Source organism: Drosophila biarmipes, chromosome 3R (assembly GCF_025231255.1).
Source record: "Drosophila biarmipes strain raj3 chromosome 3R, RU_DBia_V1.1, whole genome shotgun sequence".
Classification (NCBI taxonomy): Eukaryota; Metazoa; Arthropoda; class Insecta; order Diptera; family Drosophilidae; genus Drosophila; species Drosophila biarmipes.
The window spans coordinates 28,689,792-28,710,066 of NC_066616.1; the positions used below are offsets into that span (position 1 = coordinate 28,689,792).

The window sequence follows — 20,275 nt, forward strand, 5'->3', positions numbered from 1 at the left end:
TTCGTACTGTAACGCAGCGGGAGAGAGAGTGGGAGAGAGAGAGAGGGGAAAGCTCGCAAGGTGAGAGAAGAGCTTTTGGAGAGCTGAGCATTAAGACTGCCTTTATTTAAAATACCAATAAAAGTGATTTAATACCAAAATTGAAATTTAAAAAAAAATAATATTTGAAATCTTAAAAAAATAAATGAAACGTGAAAAGGATAAATTAGTAAAGAAACTTTAATCTAGTTTACAATAAAATACTCCAAAAATGAAACACACAAATCAAAAACTAACCATAAGATATCTGTAATTTCCTTACTATTTATTATTTATTGATTTAATATAATTTTTTAGTACGATAGCTTTATATGAATAACTGTTGAATGCTCATCATATCATAGCCCTCCATACCTTATAAGCAAGGTATTCCCAAAAGCGAGAGCAAAGCTGACTGGGAAAGAGAGAAAGCTGGCCAAAGAGCGCCGGAGAGAGGAGAAAGCTCTCCTCTGGGCAAGGTAAAAGCGAACAAGTGTGTATAAAAAGGACATTTCGTTCAGTCGTCGACTCTGTTAATTAAGCGAAACTGCGACGCAAAAAGGCGGAACGAATTTTACTTCACTTGGGAGGAAAACGTTTTCATTTTCCGCTGCAACAAAGTGTTTAAAGTTCAAATTGCCGTTTCCCATTTGGATAAATAGCCAGAGATTGTGCATCCTAAAATTGAATATAACCGCGTAATCACAGGACCACTTTCGAAGGGATCGTGTTGTGCGTGTGTGCAAACTCAGCAAACTCTTGCAGGCATTTGTGCAGCTTCAACTGCGTAGAAGCCAGGGAAAACACAAGTTAATTAGTTTTACCCACGCCGCAGAATCTTTGATTCGAGTGAAGTCCGGGGACTCTGTGCTAATTAATCCTAGAACCTGCTGGCTCCAAACCACAGCTCGGAAAAATCCAAGAGGCTGGATATGCGTTAACCAGGTGGAGGAGACACTGCTCGTAAATAATTGCAGGTAGGTGGCGAAGAAGCTGGCCCGTCAGCAGGCCCGTCAAATTTATGCCACATTTCCCCCTGCATCACCGTCACCTTTGCCGCCACGAAGAGGACGCATTAACCCTCGTCCTTGGCGGGAATTGTGTGCTCTTCTGGTTGGGATTTTTGTAAATTTTAATTATTTATTTCTGCCACTCGAGAGCGGCAACCGTTGCCACACGAGAGTGCCGAGTACTCGAAACTTTCTGCACAGCAAAGCATTTTTAATGATGTGCTAAACGATCAACTCGAGACCCCCGTAAGTCCGTAAGTCCTCACCTAGCAATGCAGATGTTAATCCTCTGGGTTTTCTAGGCATATACAGGATGTTGGTTGGCAATGAGAACACAGAAATGAGTTTTTAAAATTAAGGATATAGTCCTCTGTTTATTAGAAACTACCTTTGTGTTTTGTAGGTTTTTTAAAGAGTGTCAAAATATTTTAAAATATTTTTTCCACTTTGTTACCCATTAGTCTAAAGAGCGTTGAAATCTATTTACAAATGAGTTCCACATAGAAAGTTAGTTAAGACAAAAAATGACAATGTCGGTATAAGCCAAAAACCGTTGGCAGTACTCAGCTGAAGGAAACCATATTTATTTTAGCAGGCTCAGGAAGTGCATAAGAGAGACTTTTACTTCTTTTATTGTGATATAAAGTGATATAAATTAACTTTAACAATATAAAGAATGACTAAAAACCAAATACTAGACTTGTTTTACATTTTATTGTTATTTTATTGTTGTTTTATTTATTGTAAAGACCGAATTTTTACCGGACTTTTATCACTTATGGAGTTTTAATCACATATGAAGAAACTAAAAATTGAATGGCTGTTCCTCTCTTAATTTAAAAGCGTTAACAATTATTTTCACATAATAAAAATGTCATAACGTGCAAATCGAATCGCAAATCGATTGCATTTCAAAATATTGATTCGCTTTTACTTCAGTTGTGCAGCCCTCAACAAAGCTAAATGATTCTTAAAGTGATTGTGATCCTCCTGCTGATCTCTGGTATAAAGATGGCCAAGGTTAGAAAGTATTGTCGCGTAAAGCCCAGAGGATATGGCAACTGCCTCATGACAAACTACGTATTTTATTATTCCACTTCGATAAGAAAATGCCGCATGATTAAACTCAAGTGCGGCATAATCGGTTTTAATGCTTACGATACCAAGACAGCTTGCGAAAAGACCTGTATCTATGCCAAAAAAATTGAGAAGCGTCCTCCCAGAAGAACCACCACCGTCCGCACAACAACAAAAGAGGACACTATCTACGATGTGGAGGAGTATATTAACGGCAAATCCGATAGCAGCGAGTATTATGCCTATACCGGTTACGTGGTGGAGGAGGAATTCTACGATGAGTCTACTACGTATCGAACCGTTTAAAATAAAACTACCGACTATACCAAAAAGGGAATAAGTTTCATAGTAGTAGTAACCGATAAAACCGTCTTATATGAGGCATCTGATTACAGAGAACATGATTATATAGACAAGAAACATAAGAAAAAGTTATATGTTTCAAATGAGACTGTAGATTATACCGAATATGATTATGTGTATAGGGGTACTTTAAGCTATTCTTGTTCATTAAATGATTATCAAATATATCCCAACTAAAGATGTAAGAGAAAAATCTGGAAATGTGTAATTTGGTTTAAAGACCTACATTCAGCACTCTGCCGACTCAACGCATATAGTACTTTTTCTGGTGCTGGGTTTTTGTTTCAGCCTCCTCTTGGCTTGTCACCAGCGTCTTTGGGTCGAGTTGGCGGGCACTCATAAATATTTCAAGTTGTCAAGGCTGGCCTGTGTGAAAGAGTGTCCTTTTTGTAGCAAATATGTAAGCAGCCGCAACTTGTTAGCGTGTGTGCTGCACAAACAGCCAACGTTTCCGCATCGCCTTCTGTTTTCTGTGCCAGCCAGCGGCTTTTGCAACCGTTCCTCATCGTTTTCTTGGCCTAGAAGCCGTCGCATTGTTGCTATAATTTTAATTACCACTCGGGTGACTTTTGCGCCGTAAGACGGCGAGTGAGTGACTGACTGAGTGAATGAATGAATGAATGGCAGCAGACAGAATGGCTGAGTGGCGGCTAGAAAGCATCTGAGGAGCAGAATGCACATGTGGGCATATAGAAATTCCTGTTTAGGTATAATGCGGGCACGACAAACAATAGCCTGGCAATACAATGCCAAAAATTCCCGAGCAAAGCCGCATTGTTATAAGGCAAAGCCTCGGAGTCGAATGGAAAATATTGCGCATACGCCGCGTATGGCGGTGTGTTTTGGAAAATGTAACACACAGCATAATTGCTTATTTGCCGCTTCGGTGGCGAACTAAACCGCACAGACGAATAGATAACCCTCCGCCCCTTCCGCCCAATATCGATTGTAATCCATGCAAAGCCAATGACCACAGCGAGCCACCACCCACTGCCCGTCCTTGGGTGGTGGGAGGAGGTTTTTCGAAGGGTGGTGCCAAATTAAACTTTCCATAGTCAAGTTTTTAGCTCTGCAGAAACTTTTCTTTGCCGAATTATAATACCTCTAGAGCGATAAAATATGAGTTTAGCCTTATTGTGATATACTTATGTTCAAAGAAGACATTTAAGTTTGGAAATAAAACTGTTGAAGACGTTCCAGACTAATATTAAACAGCTTTAAGCAAGTTTCCCTGCAAAGTTTTGCCCTACTTTATGTTATTAGTTGTGGATTCAATTGCCTGGAATTTAATAAAAAAAATTGCAATGCTATTTTCATCTATTCCTTTGGACTGCCAGGAATTCCTAAGCCCTCTTTCATAAGTGGGCCTGCATAGACTGCATAGAAAGCAGCTTACACAAGCCAATTTAGCCTGATTCAAAGAGCCAAACTTTCGATGAAAATTCAGCGGTCCATGGCAAACGAAAGGTACTTTTTGAACACTATTACCATAATATTTGGGCAACGGCGGACGAGTTAAATGGCCAACGCTTGGCAGCTGCTCAAAGTGCAGCAACCGTAATTGCACTGGATGTAAGCGATAACAACGTTTTTAGGACGATCATTATAATCATGCAATTTGGCCCACGTCCTTTCAAGTACTGCAATGTACCGTCGTCCAGCCAAAGGGAGGGACTATATACAATATATACCAAGAATTGTTATTACAGTTCCCAAAGTCGTTTTTGCTGAACAAACACACACATATATTTATGCTCTATCATAAATTCGCCTTTTATTGATGACATTTAGCCAAGTGACTCTACAGAAAGAAAAAATATGTCTCAAATTCTACAGGTATTGGATAAGTCTATTTAAAAATCAATTGTTCTGGATTGATTTTTACGTATTTCCAAGGGATTTTAGTATCGGGTCACAAAACTGCAATTCTTGGTACTATAACTACCCAAAACTGCACTTCTAATTTTCATAACTGGACTAATTGGATCCCAACCTTTATGTGGGATACCTCTATGAATTTGTAGTGGCATTTTTTAGTAATCTACATTTAAAAATTTTTTTTATACGAGGGTCGAAATTTTAACCCATTTTCATGTTCGATTTTTTCGTAATTCCAATGACTTCCAAAATAGGTCTCCAAAACTGCATTTCTAACTTTCATAACTTTACTAATTGTATACCGATTTCAATGTGGCATACCTCTTTGAATTTGTGGTGGAATTCTCTAATGATCAACATTCAAATATTCATGTTTTACGAGGGTCGAAATTTTAACCCATTTTCATGCTCGATTTTTTCGTAATTCCAATGACTTACAAAATAGGTCCCCAAAACTGCACTTCTAACTTTCATAACTTGACTAATTGTATACCGATTTCAATGTGGGATATCTCCATGAATTTGTGGTCGAATTTTCTAGTAATCTACATTCAAATATTTATGTTTTACGAGGGTCAAAATTTTAGCCCATTTTCATGTTGGATTTTTTCGTATTTCCAAGGGTTTTAAGAATGGGAACCCAAAACTCCACTTCTAACTTGCATAACTTGGGTAAATAAATCTTGATTTATGCGTGGGATACCTCTTTGAATTTGTAGTGAAATTCTCTAACAATCTGCATTTAAATATCTCTGTTATACTCTGTTATATAATTTTAACGCATTTTCATGTTCGATTTTTTCGTATTTCCCAAGGCTTCTTGAATGGGAACCTAAAACTACACTCCTAACTTCCATATTTTGGGTAATTGGAACTTGATTTGTACGTGGGATACCTCTATCAATTTGTGGTGAAATTCTCTTATAATCTACATTCAAATATTTCTGTTATACGACGGTCAAAATTTAAACCCATTTTCATGTTCGGTTCGATTTTATAAATCCACCTCTATAATTTTTTCTATCTGCATCAATGGGCCTGGCCAGATGGGCTCGTCGTCTGTGTGGGCCGGCTAAAAAATGTATTAAAGGAAAACTCATTAACGGCTCGTGCTGTTACTGACCAAAGGCAAGGACCTTCGGCTCGGAATCCTCTGCTCCTTCGGTTGGTCTAGTGGTCTCTTGGTCGGTCGGTTTTGGTTAGTTGTTGGCAGGCGTTGGGACATCGACTACATATTGCATGTTGTTTTGGCTCAAATAAGCCCCAACAGGCCGGCAATTTGGCAACATTCGAATGGGCCTGGCTGGGGATTGGTATCGCCGTCGCATTTAAGTGTTTGTTATAAATTATTCGGCGCATTTTCAAACTGGACAACCGAAATGCAGTAACAGCAATGGCTTTTTATGCAATTTTACTGCACTGTGGCCGCCATCTGACCCCATGACGCATAGAGCATATGTATATACACGTTTGTGGCACACGTTGCTCACATACATAACTTTCCGGTTCGCCGACTTTAGATTTGGTTCAACCCCAAGGGGGTTTCCGGTTAAGGCCAGGTAGCAGGCCCGGCCCTAGGATGGAAATTCAATTTGCCAGTAGACATTTTAATTATGCAAATGAAAATGATTTGAGCTTGTTGCCAGCACCTGTTTGTGGTCTCATGGTGGATAAAAAGTTTTTCCATTAGATTCCAATTCCAGGTATCGACAATGTTGCAGCTGCTGTTGCATAAATCAAAGCCTGTGAAAAACACTTTCAACTAATTAATGGGGGCCATCATTATCGTTATAATTGGTTGAAAGCATAGGCTATGTCCATAAATTGTGTAGAAAATGCTCTGAGTTTATTCGTTTAAAGCATTAAAAATTGGCATTAAAGTTAAATAAAATTATTTTGCTTAATTCCACACATGACTTTTAGGCCACAGACAGCATGGTTCTGCTTTCTTATTTCTTAAGCTGGTTCAAAATCTTGTGACTGGCAAGCACGAAACTTTAGTTTTTAACTGCTTTAGCAACTTTCGAAACGTTGAATCACTCAGAGGGAAACTTGTTTTGAAATTAGTTTTTCCACTCGTGTTAATTGAGCTCCAATGAATAAGTTAGTGCTTAAGACCGGAAAACTAAAGGGTTTACGTGAAGAAAAATTAAAGCTGTCATGAGAATTGTGGCACATGGCGAGTAGTCGCAAAGTACTTTTAAAAGCTTTTATCCACAAAACAGCAACATGTTTTTTCTTTTTTCTTTCGCAACCTTGTAAAAGTCTGGGCTGAAAATTAGCAAAAAATGCAGATATACGATAGAGTTGCGTGACAGGATGGACCTAGACATGTCTGACATTTGGAAATGCCAGAAAGGATCAACCGACGAGTAAACAAATCGCAGACAATTGACTGACTGACGTGCTGTTTGCAGAGACACAGAAAGAGAGAGCCTGCCTCCGAGTGACAGAGACGGGCAGCCGGCAATTAGGATTCAGTGCACTGGGATGGGGTATAAAATACAATTAAGGGTCCATTCCGGGCAGTAAACAACCAGTCAGCAGCAAAAGCCATGTCAGTTATGGCTTCAGCACGTCGCAAAGATTATTATTATTATTATTATTATTACTGCAATTATTGGTATTGATTTTGCAGACGAACGAGAAGTGCAGAGAAAGAAATTGAGGTACCAAAGAGATTATTTTTTTAGATGTATACAATATTATTATATTATGATAGAGAATATTTGAGTTATAATATGTTAGAATGCTTTGCCAGTAAGTTATACTTCAACAACCTCTAAACTAATTTTTTATGTCAATCAGATCCTGAATATTTTATTCTTAGCACTAGTAAGATGTAAGAAATCCAGTAAATGGTTTTTTTTTTCTATCTGCACACCAGAAACCAGAAACCCATTGAGTAAATCATTCGCCTGTCGAGCATTAAAGCAAATTTATTGTTTTTAATGACGGCCCTCGAGTCCTTGACGGCGAGTGCTTTCAATTATTGAAAGGAGCAGACAGCCGGCACACACACGCACACACCACACACAGATACATTCTCGTTGGCTGTCTGCGAATGCTGCATATATAACCGAAAAATTCATTGCATACCCCGAGGCGTGGTGCATGTCGCTCGCCAATTAAACGCCCGTTGCCAGCGAAGAACGCCGACGATTCCGCTCATTTGCCCTCCTCACACTTGGCTTTCGCAGCCGGCAAATTCTAGTATGTTCGCGTGTCGAGTTGGCCTATTCAACTAGTTGGCCAAAGAAAAGCCGCTGGCGAAAATCCATCCCCCAACAGCCCATCAACCGCATCATTGAATTTAGCTTTTTGTACGAAACACTCGGGAAAGTGCACTGTCGAAAAATATTATAAAAAGCCTATCTTTTTAGATTTAATTAATTTTAATTTTAATAGATTTTTTAATGCATAAAAAATCCAAGTTTATTTAGGAAGTAATATATATTATAAATAACATTATTGTTTCATTTTGGATAGTTTCTGAAAGACTAAAAAAAGTATATTATTTATGGGTAAAAATAAAGTAGGTATATTTTTGATGTAGTGCAGTAAGTCTAAATTTATCTGTAAGGCTAGCTGGAAAGCGAATGTCTGCGCTCATCCAGCGGAAGTGGCATTAGCATTTGACATTTAACGAATTTCCAGCGCTCTTTGTGGCCTGCCTTTTTCTTACCAACTTGTCCAGAAACTGAAGGTCGAAGGTGGGGCAATGGGATTCAATCCAATTAGGGATAAGCATCGAAATCGATACCGTTGCTGCACTGCGGTCTCTGGCAATCTTGCATCTAGATCAATGGAAATTCAAATTTATTCCCCTTTTCTAATTGCCATTTCAGACAAGCCAACGACAATGCTGAATTGAGGATTGCAAAATTCTGCTAAAACTGCTATCGGAGATCATGTCAAACGTGAGTATTTGTTGAAAACCTACAGTCCAAGGGGTCAGGAACCTAAATCAGCTCTTGCAGCTTCTCTCCATGGACAAGTCGAATGGCAATGGGGTCTATGCGGTCAGGCCGAACAGCAGCAATGGCCACATGGACAACGATAATGGCCTAAACGGAGCCACCACCTCAACCGCAACAGGAACGGCTGGAACAGGTGCATCTGCGGCAGCCATGATGGCCACGACAAACAACATAAGCATAATGAACGGGGCTGCCGCCGCAGCCGCAGCTTCCGCTTCCGGTCTGCCCACTTCCGCCTCCAGCGAGGACCTCAGCCAGAGCCTTTCCGAGTACACGGATGCCGACGAGAGCATATCCGCGCCCACTGAGTTTCTGGCCGAGGTAGGAGCCATTCAGGTTACCCAAGTCCTAAAAAATAGAAAAGAAAAACTTAACCCGAGAGAGCCAACTAAAGTTTATATATGGTACAAACAGCCAAAGTTTTAGGTTTCCCGTGGGATTTTTTTAGGAATGAAAAATTTATAGGGGATGGCTGCTATTTCTTATCCTTAAATTGGATTGTTTCAAACCAAACAGTAAGCTAAAGAATGACGAATATACGAATATTTTTTAAATCAAGTATGAACGCTTTAGATATACTCATTGCTCAGTGAAAGGTAGTGCGAGAGAGATGGAGGTATGCATACAGAAAATCTGCTGTTTTTGAGATGGGTCACATTATTAATTAATAAAAATTTAATAAATGGTTCCATTTAAACAATCTTAGGCATTACAAAATTGAAAAGTTGTAGTCTTTATTAATTCATTTTCATTTAATTTAGAATATCTTTAGAATATCTTCAAAATAATATTATAAATTCTGTCATAATTTAGTTTTATATGATTCCTCATTCATTTTCATTTAATTTAGATATTGTCTTCAAAATAATATTACAAATTCTGTCATAATTTAGTTTTTTATGATTTCTCAAGTGTTTTTTTACTTCATAAAGTTTTATTATTTTTTCTTTACAAAAATATTAATTCGCTTAATTTATTCTAATCTTTTGTAACTTTTATTTGAACAACAGCTGTTGGCTACTACAAAAGAGCCCCCCTTCCATCCATAATCATTATCTAAGCGCGGCCCAGTTCCCCTTTGTTGCCCAACGCCAACAACAATGGGGATCCTTGGCAGGACCTTATGCAAATGCAAATTGCTGTGCTGCCAACGGAGATTGCGGATTTAAGTCAAAGTCCTTTCGGAAGGATTACGGCACCGAGCGCACTTGGCCAGCTTATTGATTGCTAATAAATTGCTTTCGAGCGCATTCAACTTTCAGCAGAGTCAACTTTTTGTGCGTCCCACAAAAGTGGGCCAGTGGATCGAGGGGGTGGTTGTATATATAGGCACATATATAAGCCTTTTGTTGTTGAAATGTTATGAGAATTTCAAAAGGACTTAATAGCATTCCCTTAAACGTGTACTGTGCCATATCCACCTTACTTCACTGTGCGTTTCTTGTTTCTCCCGCAGTTCCTATCTGCCGTGATGCTGAAGGACTACAAAAAGGCATTGAAATATTGCAAATTGAGTGAGTAGAATGAAAATCAGCTACCAAAGTGTGTCACTGTGCTTTCAAGATCTGCATTTACAATTTTATTGAGTTCAGAAATGGCACAGAAATCACTACAACTAAAGTAGGTGCCTCCTGAAGTTGAATATTATTTTTTATAATTTTGAGACAACGTGTTGCCAAAAAAGCATATTGATATTTAATGAACAACTTTTTTAATACACTACTTAACTAAATAAGATAAGTAAAAGCATTATAAATAAAATAAAAAATTCAAAATCAATCCAGAGATTATCTTAAATACTATATTGCTATTAATACCTCTTGTGTATTTCACTGGAAATACTTTTTAAAATGGTTTCGATTTTTGTCATGTCCTTGATACATTAAATAAAATTAAATTAAATTCCCATAACTTACAGTATTTTTTCCATTTCCACATATATAGTCCTGCAATACGAGCCCAACAACGCCACGGCCAAGGAGTTCTACCCGCTCATCCTGGAAAAGTTGAGGGCAGGTAAGTGGGCTGATGAATGGCGGGCGCACTCAATTAATCCTTATCTGTTTGCCCCAGTGACCACATCCAGCGACAGCGACGAGAACTACAATAAATCTTCATCACCCGACTTGGCTCTGGATCTGCATGCCTCCGATGTGGAGGCGGATGTGGACGGCGACGAGGCTGCAGAGGCAGACGAGGATGCGGATGCGGATGTGGATGCAGATGGCGATGGCGATGGCAGCGAGAGCAGCAACAACTGCTCCGAGGAGGAGGATAATGGATGGGGTGACGACGAGATTGACAACGTGGATGTGATGGATGGCGAGGAGGATGAGGAGGAGAGCAGCAGCAGTGGCGATGACTTCGAGCTGCCCATCGACGATGCAGGACAGGATCCAGTTGCTCTGGCCGTGCACAACCACCACTCTCATAGCCATTCCCATTCCCACAATGACTCGGGATCGTCCAGGAACTCGTCGAGCGGCGGAGGCGGGCGCAGCGACAACACAACGCACTCCTACTCCAGCCTGCTGCTGGAGGAGGAGGACGACATCGTGCCCGTCAGTCTCAACTTTGGCCTGAAGGATAATCCATCAGCCGACCTGGACGTGAGCAATGGCAAGTTAATAATTGAATTAATGTCTGTATATATTAATAACTTCCCACCTGTCTGCAATTCAGGCAACAAAGTACCCTCCGCCTCCTGCAGCGACTCCGAGTCCCCAACAGAACCGCTCACCCAGCGCCTGGCGGCCATCCTGCGCTCCAAGTGCGGCGTATCCGGTGGCGGGGGCTCCGATGAGACCTACTAAACTATGCATCTTGTATAAGCTTAATCCGACGCTGTGCAGGAATTATTTGGGTGTGGCTTATACTGGCGAACTGCTTACAGATGGACAACAGAGAGTTTGATTTTTTACCTGCTGCACAGCGGCATCCATATATTCTTGTATAACTCTATAAAGACACTCCACCCCCTTGCCCGGCTAGTCCAGTCCACTAGTGCGATCGCTTTACGAACCTAGAAACCGTCCCTAACTGCATACTCTCGTATATCGTATCTTGTATCTCCACTTGCAAAGTTTTCTCCCTAGGACAAACATATCGTACAAACTCTATAAGTACTTATATATACATCAATACCTATTTATACCACATATATACTGTACATGTTTAGCCTAGAGACGTAGTCCCAGAGCCCAATAAAGATATACTCGATAAGGTAAGCTGAACTTGGCGAGGCATTAGGGTTTAGGTGATTATATACACACACACGAAAGGCGAGACAGAATCAATATATAGATTTACACGTATATATTTTAGTAAGACACCCATTCAGAACGCACAGGACTCGGAATGCTTTATATATTCGCATTTGATAGAGATCGATTTTTTCCCCGAGAAACAGATGGAGAGCTGCGGAGCTAAGGATAAGTCTGATGAGTCTATGGAACAGACTGTGGAGGAGCGAACGAACGAACGTAGAACTACAACTGAAATGGTCCAAAGTCACAAACTACGTAGAAGAGTGTAAATATATATATTTTGTATCGATTAAGCCTGTACTAGGGTCTCTATATACGTTCGATTTCGTTTAGTAAGTTATACGAGGGACATAACTCTAAAAACTCCCCCAGTAATAAACCCTATAGCCATGTATTATTATTCGTATAAATATTTGTATCTGATATGTGTAGCTCTTGGCTAAGTTTTCCTAACCGTATTGTTGAAATATATAATCCAGTTGGTCTGTATGTTTATGGAGGACACTTGTAATAAAACGAGGCAAGAAAGCTGGAAAAGATCTGTATTTTTATGGGGGGAAGAGAAAACACACTTGCGATTTGATTTATCAAACATTTGCTTATTTATTTTAAATCCATTATTATCAAAGATCTCATTGTTAATCGTAAACTTCTAATTAACACGACTCGCTATCATTTCGTATATATTTTTCGCTTACTGGTTTTTATAAAACTTTGCTGATGATAATCGAAAATGGGGTGTTTTAAAAAGATTTTTTATAAACTCGTTTTTGTTTTACCTATGAAATGCATAAAAAATATACCAAAATTGCTGTGGGCCTCTTATGGCCTTGTATAATATTATAAAAAATTTCTCTGCCCTCGTTTCGAAATGAGCTACGTATATTATCTTCCACTTCGCCGTGTAGCATTCTGATATGTAACAAACTACTTTGATTAAATATTTCATATTTTCTTCGCTCTTTAAATACTGTTTGTTTTTGAATTCGTTTCTTATTATCATCATTATCATCGTCGTTCACGGCGTAATGATCTTTCAGCACCAATGAAAATTATACAAATCAAATACAGCATAACAAAATTCGTTCTATGTTTAAGATTATTTTGTTTTTTTTCGTTTTGTTTTAGCGTAATAAACTATTTTTGTTGTAAGTTGCTCAAAAAAATCAGGTAATGAAGCTTTGTTTGTTTTGTTTCGTGTTGTGTATTGTGTTTAGTTGGTGTCTCAAGTGACAATCCAGAAATATTTCATGATGAGAACTGGTGCTGCGCAAAAAAGTTTCAAGTAACTCGAACGGAAATACATATTGCCAAGACTCTCTTAAACTACCTATAGACCAAGATACACCTTCCGCGGTTAATCAGTTGCACCTGTGCTAACATGACAAGACTTACTATATTTTTAACAATATTTAACATACTTACTCATGGTTTTTAGATCTAAGTTTCTTGCAGTGTGTGTGCTGTCCTCTCGGGTTTAATGTTCGATTTGATTTTTAGATTTAATGCTGACAGTGAGTCGCAGCGTGTGCTTCATATAAACCTGCTATGCGTGTGTGTGGTGTGTATATAAAGAGTATAGTTCATATTTTATATTGTATATGCGCTTAAATTAGGTTCTCGTTAAAAAGAAACTTTCTTTTGAAAACTTCAGGTGTTGCTTGTACTGTCCAGTAGAGTTAGAATACAATTATACAATTACACATTTGTTATGATTAAGTGATTTCTGAGGGTCATTGGCACTAGGTTTGAAAACTAAAAATCGAAACTAAATATTACAAAATAAAATATAAAATCGTTTGGTTAGGATGGAGTTAAAAGTATTTTTTATTCAAAATACAACATTGAAACACATGCACTCTAGTGCGCGAAATAAAAACGTTACGACTACAAAGTAAAATTAAAACTAAAATTACTCAAATCATAATGAAAATACCTTAATTCTTATCGAGTAAGTATAACTATTACTATATGGAGGCATTCGATAACTCACAAATAAAATTATAGTTAAAAGGCTTGACAATAATGTTCAACAGATTACTTTGCACACAAACTACTGTCTGGGGGCAAACAAATTGTACGTTATATGCTTGGTTTATATTTATCAGTTTATGGTTATCAGTCAATGAAGTCAATGTCGGATGAGTAGCTACACATTTATGCACATAGCACCACATCTAATGCTCTTTGTTCGGTTTGGGTCAATTTCTAACTGCCGAAAATAAACGAAAAATTGATGGAAAGATACCTGATCTAAAGAAATGTGTTATATTCCCTTAGCAAGCTCTCGAGGGACCTCTAACAGACTTCTATTAAATTAATCGACCCACCCTACTAAATTTTGAGCTATAGCTGCTGATGATGGTACTACAAACTATTAAACTACAAGTGAAACGTCTCACGACCGCGCCTGCTTATCAAACTAACCGCTGCTAGGCAAGAGGCTTCGACTGAATTGCTTTTAAGCCACAGCTGCTATCCTTGTCTGTGGCTTAGTACCGCTTCTATAAGCAGTTCGTCGACTCTTTAGCGTCGTCAATGTTGGTGTGGTTCTTGATCAGCAGCTGGGCCGAGGGATACTTGTTGAGCTGCGCAAAGCGTTCCATCACGCACGACGAGCTGAGACGGGCCTCGGCGTCGTGGTCCCAGCACTCCTCCATTGTGTCGCAGAACACATTAAGACCCTGTGCCGAAAGAAAAACTATTATTAACTACTGAATTGGTTTAGATTTAAGGATGTGACATACCGGATGGGCGCGCCAGGAGCTCAGCAAGCGAGGACGCAGCTTTTTCATTACCACACTTTCTTGAACTTCGTCTAGCGTCGGCCTCTGGCCGAGTTCCGCCTCGAACGGCAGCTGGAACTCGCCTACGGGTCCGGCAATGTCACACCTCGACACCATCTCCCACAGGACCAAACCGCAGGCATATACATCTATGCGCAAGAAGGCGTCTCTGTTGAAGTTTATCGCACCCTCGAGCACCTCAGGGGCCATATAACGACGGGTGCCCACTTGGCCGTGTGTGTCGCCACAGGACTTGCCTGGCTGGAAGATCATGGCTAGGCCAAAGTCAGCTATACATGCCGTCAAATCGCTCTTGAGCAGCACATTCTTGGACTTGAAATCTCGGTGAGCTATTGATGGCTTAAGTCCATCCGTCTTTGAGGCAGGGATCTCCTCGTGCAAATGGGCCAATCCATTGGCCATGGACTCGGCAATGCGACACAGCTCTGGCCATGTGATGGTGTGCGACTTGAGGTAATCGCACAGCGATCCATTGTGCTGATAGGTGGATATCAGCCAGTACTCTGGCTTGTCCATGTGCTTCTCCACGCCCAGAAACTCCAGGATGTTGGGGTGACGCATGCGGGGCAACTTGTAGATATCGTGCTCCGTGGTCCACGACTCCTTCTCCTGCATGCGGAAGATCTTAACGGCCACATCCTGGCCGTGCAGCTTGGCCTGCCACACATCACCGAATCTGCCACTGGCCTTCTGCTCCAGCAGTTGAATGGGACGGTTGCTCAGCAACGGCGATGAGTTGGTGATCTCAGCCTCGTGCTGAAGGTTTGAATTTGGCATAATTAAAATTTGTGTTTTTAAAAAGCGAAAAAAGGAATACTCACCGTGGGTATCTCGTTGAAATGCGCCTGCTTGCGGCGTCGGTAGAGCAGCAGGCCCATGCCGACGATGACCATGAGCACGCTGAAGACGGAGGTGCCGATGTAGATATATATGGAATTGCTGCCGTCCTGCGTCTTCTCCTTGGGCACTGCAACGATACAAGGACACACACGGGAGCGAACATTAAAGAGGGCTTTAAACGCTGCCTGGCCCGGCCTGGCTTGGCCACAGGTGAACAACATCTCGAGTGGCAGGCAGCGGCATGCACCTGCAGCTGCTGCTGGGGGGTTGCTGTGAAAGGCAAAACGAAAACCAAAAAACGAAAGTTCGCCCCCAATTTCGCATCTCTTTTTCCCCTCATTTTGTTTCGAGATAAAAGCGAGCTAGGCCCAAGAACAAAACAACAAAGAGCGGGGCACAAAAGACGCCCTGGCAGCACAGGGCTCCGAAGTCAAAGGCAGCAGCAACATCCCAAAATAAAAGCAAGAAGAACGGCAAAAGGGCAGTCAACCGACTCGGGGATACCCAGTATTAGATACAATCTTAAGTGCTACAAATCATTCATATGTCTTCGAGAGACTACTTACCTGTCTTTTATATCTATCATGATTATTTTTTAGATTTCTCAGAAGAAAACGGTTTTGTTTACCTGTTAAATAAGGACAAGGTACTAACCGTATATGTAAAACATAACATAAAATATTCCAAGAATTGTATTTAATTGATGTAATTTAATAGTTGGAACTCGACCTTACCTAATCATGGTAAAATTACTTAATTTTGTTACATCCCCTTGAACAAACGCCGTATACCCGTACCTTTAGGGGCACCTTACTATAAAAATAAAAACGAACCAGTGAACGTGCACAGGAGGGCAGAAATTGCAACACATGCGGCTCCAAAAGGGGGTTGATGGGGCCTGCGAATGGCGAGAGTGATGGGGGAGCGGGTGCCACTTCGCGTCGAGAGTTCGTTAACACGAAAAACGTTGCCTCGGTTGGCAGGAGAGGGATTTGGTAGGCGAAGCGCACGCCTTCTCCTTTTGCAACTTGAAGATGCAATAAAAAGCGAGGCAAAAACGCAAACAAAAAAATATATGCAAACGAAAAAATAACGAAATTGGGGTAAACACTCCAAAGACAAATCCCCGAAGCAGCAATTCGAATCCAAATACGAAACGGAAACTGAACCCACCTTGTGTAGTGGCCTCCGTGGTGCTTCTAATATACTTCTGGTTGGAGTTGCAGCGCGATCCCTTGCAGCAGCAGAAGTGTATGTTTCCCTGCCGCGGCTCTGCGCTGGTCACGCACTCCGTCTGATTGCATTCGTGCATGTCCGTGAAGCAGCCCTTCATCTTGATTCGCAGGTCGCCTATGGCGAGGGAAGGAGAGAGTACCCAAATCAATCAGTATGCCCGAAAATAGGGATAACTCCCTTGGCAGGCTCACCCGTTGTCTCGCTGACCGACCAGAGGACATAGCAGCTGGGAAACTTATCCGCCTCCGGCTTGCATCTCTCGATCCGTGTTTCACATGGCTGGGTTGTGTTGCACATCTTCTCGTCAAAGTGCTCACATTCTATTTCAGTTGGCAGGATGGATCCTTGGGCCCCAATCAGGCAGCCGGCTAAACGGAAGTAGATAAAATATTGCTTATTAATATTTGTTTAGTTTAGCAATTTTAAAATATATAAAGCACATTGAGTGCCCTGTGCCTTGGCACAAACCTGGTGAGGGATCAAAGCTAATGGAGTTATTGGTTGCAAGTGCACAGTGCTTCGAGGGGGTGGGCAAATACAGCCTAGTGCATTTGGGAAATGGGCTTTTAAAGCGAGGCCGCTGAGCGAGCTCTTTGTGGGCGCTATCCTTTGTACACATATCGCATGCCCAACAGCAGGAGTCGGGTCCTAAACTGGGGCCTATGCCACTGAAAGCCACCCCATTCGGGCACGGAATTAGCCCCACTGGCCACACACCAGCTTTTGAGTGGGCATGGCCCCAATGCACGGATATGCAGTGCACAGTGGGCCTGACTGTGGGTGAATGAGTCATCTGGGTCACTGCCTAAGATATAATCGCGTCAGAGGTTCTAATTTAACGACAGTCACAACAAATTAGACTAATTTAAATGGTCTCAACATTAATTAGCACTAGACAAAAAATTCCCAGATAATGATTTCATAACTGAAATACAAATTGGGATGATAAGGCTATTATGAAATGTAATTCTTGCGGTTTAAAACAATAAGCAAAATGTATTTAATGTAGAATGTTATAATTATAACTAATAAATTTTGAATATATTATGTATTCAAATTTAAACAAATTTATAAAATAATAAGTCTTTTAACTGTTTTTTTCTTTCTCTCCTATTACTTGCCCACAATCTCAAGGTTGTTTACAAAAGATACATTAATCCTATCCCAACTTTTTTGTTTCCCCAGCTGCACTTTTGCCCCACTGTCCTGCGGGTAATCGGATCGCCAGATGTACGAGTGTGTATGCTCGCAAGCGTGCATGCTTTATAGTAAAGTAGATACATAAGCAGGCACATTATGCACACAGAAAGGGATGGGTTTAAAGTGGCGCTTGTGGGGAAAAAGGAAACAGCAGCAGCAGAAACAACAACAACAGCAACAGGGAAGGGAGCCCACAGCGCCGCAGAAAGAGAGAGGGATATGGACAGGGAAAGAGAGAGAAGGCAGGCGTTGGGGAGGGGTGAGAGAGAGGGAAAACCAGAACCTGTCATACAACAAGTTCCTAATGCAGCGAAATCCATTCAAAGAAATGCTCTGCGTACACACACATGGATCAAGATGGGGGATGGGTTATGCGATCGATTAATACCCATTATGAATTTGGTATACCAAATCTGACTTCTGTACTTATAAGATACTTTTTTGGGATCTTTGAAAGGTTGATCTTAAGTAAGCATATGGTGATAAAGGTAGCACTACTCTGTTTAAAAATTTCGTAAGAATTTCATTCTTTTCTATTGAGTATCCTGTAAATACATATCTCATTTAAAGGTTCCCATTTTCCATCAAGTATATAATAAAAAAAACAAAAATCAAAATGTTTTTTCTGAAGATTTATCATACACATTTTTCGGATACTTAAAGTGGTGATTTGTAGGTACATTATAGTAATGAAGAGTATCTTGTAGATACCCAACTATCTCAAGGGTTACCATGTTTATAGGGCTGAGATTAGAAGGGGGAAAACTGGGTTATCACAGAACGAATACACCCCATATCATTCTCAGGCGCCATGTGATATTAAGGCAGTAATCCCACGCCTCAGGCTGTACAAAATCACGCACGAGGGGCAATATGCAAGTGGGGAATCGAAGGCCTACGGAATAACACGCCAGAGTCGGGAGGTGTTGAAGAAATAACAAAATATAGTATTGTCAATAATGGCGACTGGGAATTAAGGCGCCAATAAGTGTGCACGCACACAGCCGCGGGGCAGCACATACATAGGTGCCAGCGTGTGTACATACCCAGCAGTAGCTGCGCCGTTAGATAAAGCAGATCGTTTTTGGACATTGTTGCCATCGCCACAGGGCCAACTTGTTTGCCAGCACTCGCGCTGCGTATACGTAATGCGGTTCTGGCGCTTCTCGAAGGGCCACTGGCGGAGCTGTGGGTTTTATTTTGGCACTGAGTTCCTGCTGTCTCCTCTCCGCGCACCTATTCTCGTGTATACTAGGTGTGTATGTGTGGGTGGCCGAGTGTGTGTGCGGTGCTGCTGCAGCGATTTTGCTGGCCACACGCCGTTTGCATGCGCATTTTTCGCGGCCTTTCCTCGACTTTTCACAGCAATTCGATCGTGGGTCTCTGGGGCTAAAGGTTATTTGGCAACGCGATGCACTCTTGCGTTTTTCACAGGTTTGCGGCCTGTTTTTTAGGCGTTTTTTTTACAAGCGAGCACGACTTCGGGTTCTTTTTTGTCGCAGCGGGGCGGCGATAGCGATGGCAGTTGGTCGATAACTTCGATAGGCAACCAGGGCTGGCTGAAGAAAAATACTAAATACCAGTATTTTGTGGCAGGTATTTTCAGCTGCGTGAAAGCTGTTCACACTCGCAAACAAATTCTGGATTTTTCTTGAGGTGAGTGTTGCTGCTGGAAAATTAAGTAAATAATAGAGAAATAAGCATTAAAACATTAAGTTTGTCGATAGCAGTATATTAGCAGAGGTATACACTCAGTTGTCTGATAAAAAGAGAGTGTTTAAACAGAGTTTTCGTCTCGAAAATTACCTGCTTCCCTTGCCCCCACAAACATGGCGTCGCTCTACAGTTAATTGCGTCTTCTCTTTTCGCAGGCAATTTCGCAAAGCAAATCAATCGAGTGAAAAATGACTGGACGCGGCAAGGGAGGCAAGGGATTGGGAAAGGGAGGCGCCAAGCGCCATCGCAAGGTGCTCCGTGATAACATCCAGGGTATCACCAAGCCCGCCATTCGCCGTCTGGCCCGTCGCGGCGGTGTGAAGCGTATCTCTGGCCTGATTTACGAGGAAACTCGCGGTGTGCTCAAGGTATGTGACTCCAGGTGGGTGGGGCTCCGAAAACCAGTTGTAATCCCTGCGACAATCCACAGGTCTTCCTTGAGAACGTCATCCGTGATGCGGTCACCTACACCGAGCACGCCAAGCGCAAAACCGTGACCGCCATGGACGTGGTCTACGCCCTCAAGCGCCAGGGACGCACCCTCTACGGTTTTGGCGGTTAAGCGCCCGCCCATGCCTCTACTTAATCACTAACCATGGGTTAACCTAACTACATTCAAATTACTTGATCCAATTGAATCTTAATCAGTAGTATTCACCATACACTTAATCAGACGCATATTCAATAATTCCACAAATATACGGACTAAATAAATCAAAAGATATCGCGTAGAGAGCACAAAAGTTGGGCATCCTTAATGGTTCTGGCGGTTAAAATAAGTAGAGGTTAACCATAAGGTTCTCTTGATTTCTCAAGATTAAAGGATAAGCAAATCGCTATGTATGTATACAGCTGAGACCTAACCGGAGGTTAATTCAACATTC

At 41.2% G+C, this 20,275-nt stretch overlaps 3 protein-coding genes across 3 annotated transcripts; 2 read left to right on the forward strand and 1 right to left on the reverse strand.

Moving 5' to 3' along the window:
• Positions 1 to 552: 552 nt before the first annotated feature.
• LOC108024545 (putative surface protein SACOL0050) lies at positions 553 to 11,946 on the forward strand. The gene is made up of 7 exons (XM_017094519.3): positions 553 to 995; positions 8,195 to 8,266; positions 8,327 to 8,647; positions 9,783 to 9,840; positions 10,271 to 10,342; positions 10,400 to 10,945; positions 11,009 to 11,946. The coding sequence occupies exons 2-7, from the start codon at positions 8,258 to 8,260 to the stop codon at positions 11,137 to 11,139; spliced, it is 1,137 nt and encodes a 378-aa protein (XP_016950008.1). The 5' UTR covers positions 553 to 995; positions 8,195 to 8,257; the 3' UTR covers positions 11,140 to 11,946.
• A 224-nt stretch (positions 11,947 to 12,170) lies between these two features.
• On the reverse strand, positions 12,171 to 19,198 carry LOC108024726 (activin receptor type-2B). Its single transcript, XM_017094820.3, has 6 exons — positions 18,722 to 19,198; positions 16,667 to 16,843; positions 16,413 to 16,589; positions 15,221 to 15,366; positions 14,340 to 15,155; positions 12,171 to 14,276 (listed from the first exon to the last, which is right to left on the reverse strand). Exons 1-6 carry the CDS (start codon positions 18,774 to 18,776, stop codon positions 14,097 to 14,099), a joined length of 1,551 nt encoding a protein of 516 aa, XP_016950309.1. The 5' UTR covers positions 18,777 to 19,198; the 3' UTR covers positions 12,171 to 14,096.
• A 70-nt stretch (positions 19,199 to 19,268) lies between these two features.
• On the forward strand, positions 19,269 to 20,134 carry LOC108024778 (histone H4). The gene is made up of 3 exons (XM_017094894.3): positions 19,269 to 19,331; positions 19,547 to 19,759; positions 19,822 to 20,134. The coding sequence occupies exons 2-3, from the start codon at positions 19,580 to 19,582 to the stop codon at positions 19,951 to 19,953; spliced, it is 312 nt and encodes a 103-aa protein (XP_016950383.1). The 5' UTR covers positions 19,269 to 19,331; positions 19,547 to 19,579; the 3' UTR covers positions 19,954 to 20,134.
• The last annotated feature ends 141 nt before the right edge of the window (positions 20,135 to 20,275 follow it).

What these genes read in the sequence shown, in the direction of transcription:
- LOC108024726 (XM_017094820.3), bottom strand. Translation starts at nt 18,776, where the DNA reads ATGGCAACAATGTCCAAAAACGATCTGCTTTATCTAACGGCGCAGCTA. An exon ending in ATTTCAACGAGATACCCACG is followed by an intron (nt 15,156 to 15,220) that starts GTGAGTATTCCT and finishes TCAAACCTTCAG; the next exon opens with CACGAGGCTGAGATCACCAA. An exon ending in GCTCCTGGCGCGCCCATCCG is followed by an intron (nt 14,277 to 14,339) that starts GTATGTCACATC and finishes CTTTCGGCACAG; the next exon opens with GGTCTTAATGTGTTCTGCGA.
- LOC108024545 (XM_017094519.3), top strand. An exon ending in CCTGGAAAAGTTGAGGGCAG is followed by an intron (nt 10,343 to 10,399) that starts GTAAGTGGGCTG and finishes TGTTTGCCCCAG; the next exon opens with TGACCACATCCAGCGACAGC. An exon ending in CGACCTGGACGTGAGCAATG is followed by an intron (nt 10,946 to 11,008) that starts GCAAGTTAATAA and finishes TCTGCAATTCAG; the next exon opens with GCAACAAAGTACCCTCCGCC.
- LOC108024778 (XM_017094894.3), top strand. Translation starts at nt 19,580, where the DNA reads ATGACTGGACGCGGCAAGGGAGGCAAGGGATTGGGAAAGGGAGGCGCC. An exon ending in AAACTCGCGGTGTGCTCAAG is followed by an intron (nt 19,760 to 19,821) that starts GTATGTGACTCC and finishes GACAATCCACAG; the next exon opens with GTCTTCCTTGAGAACGTCAT.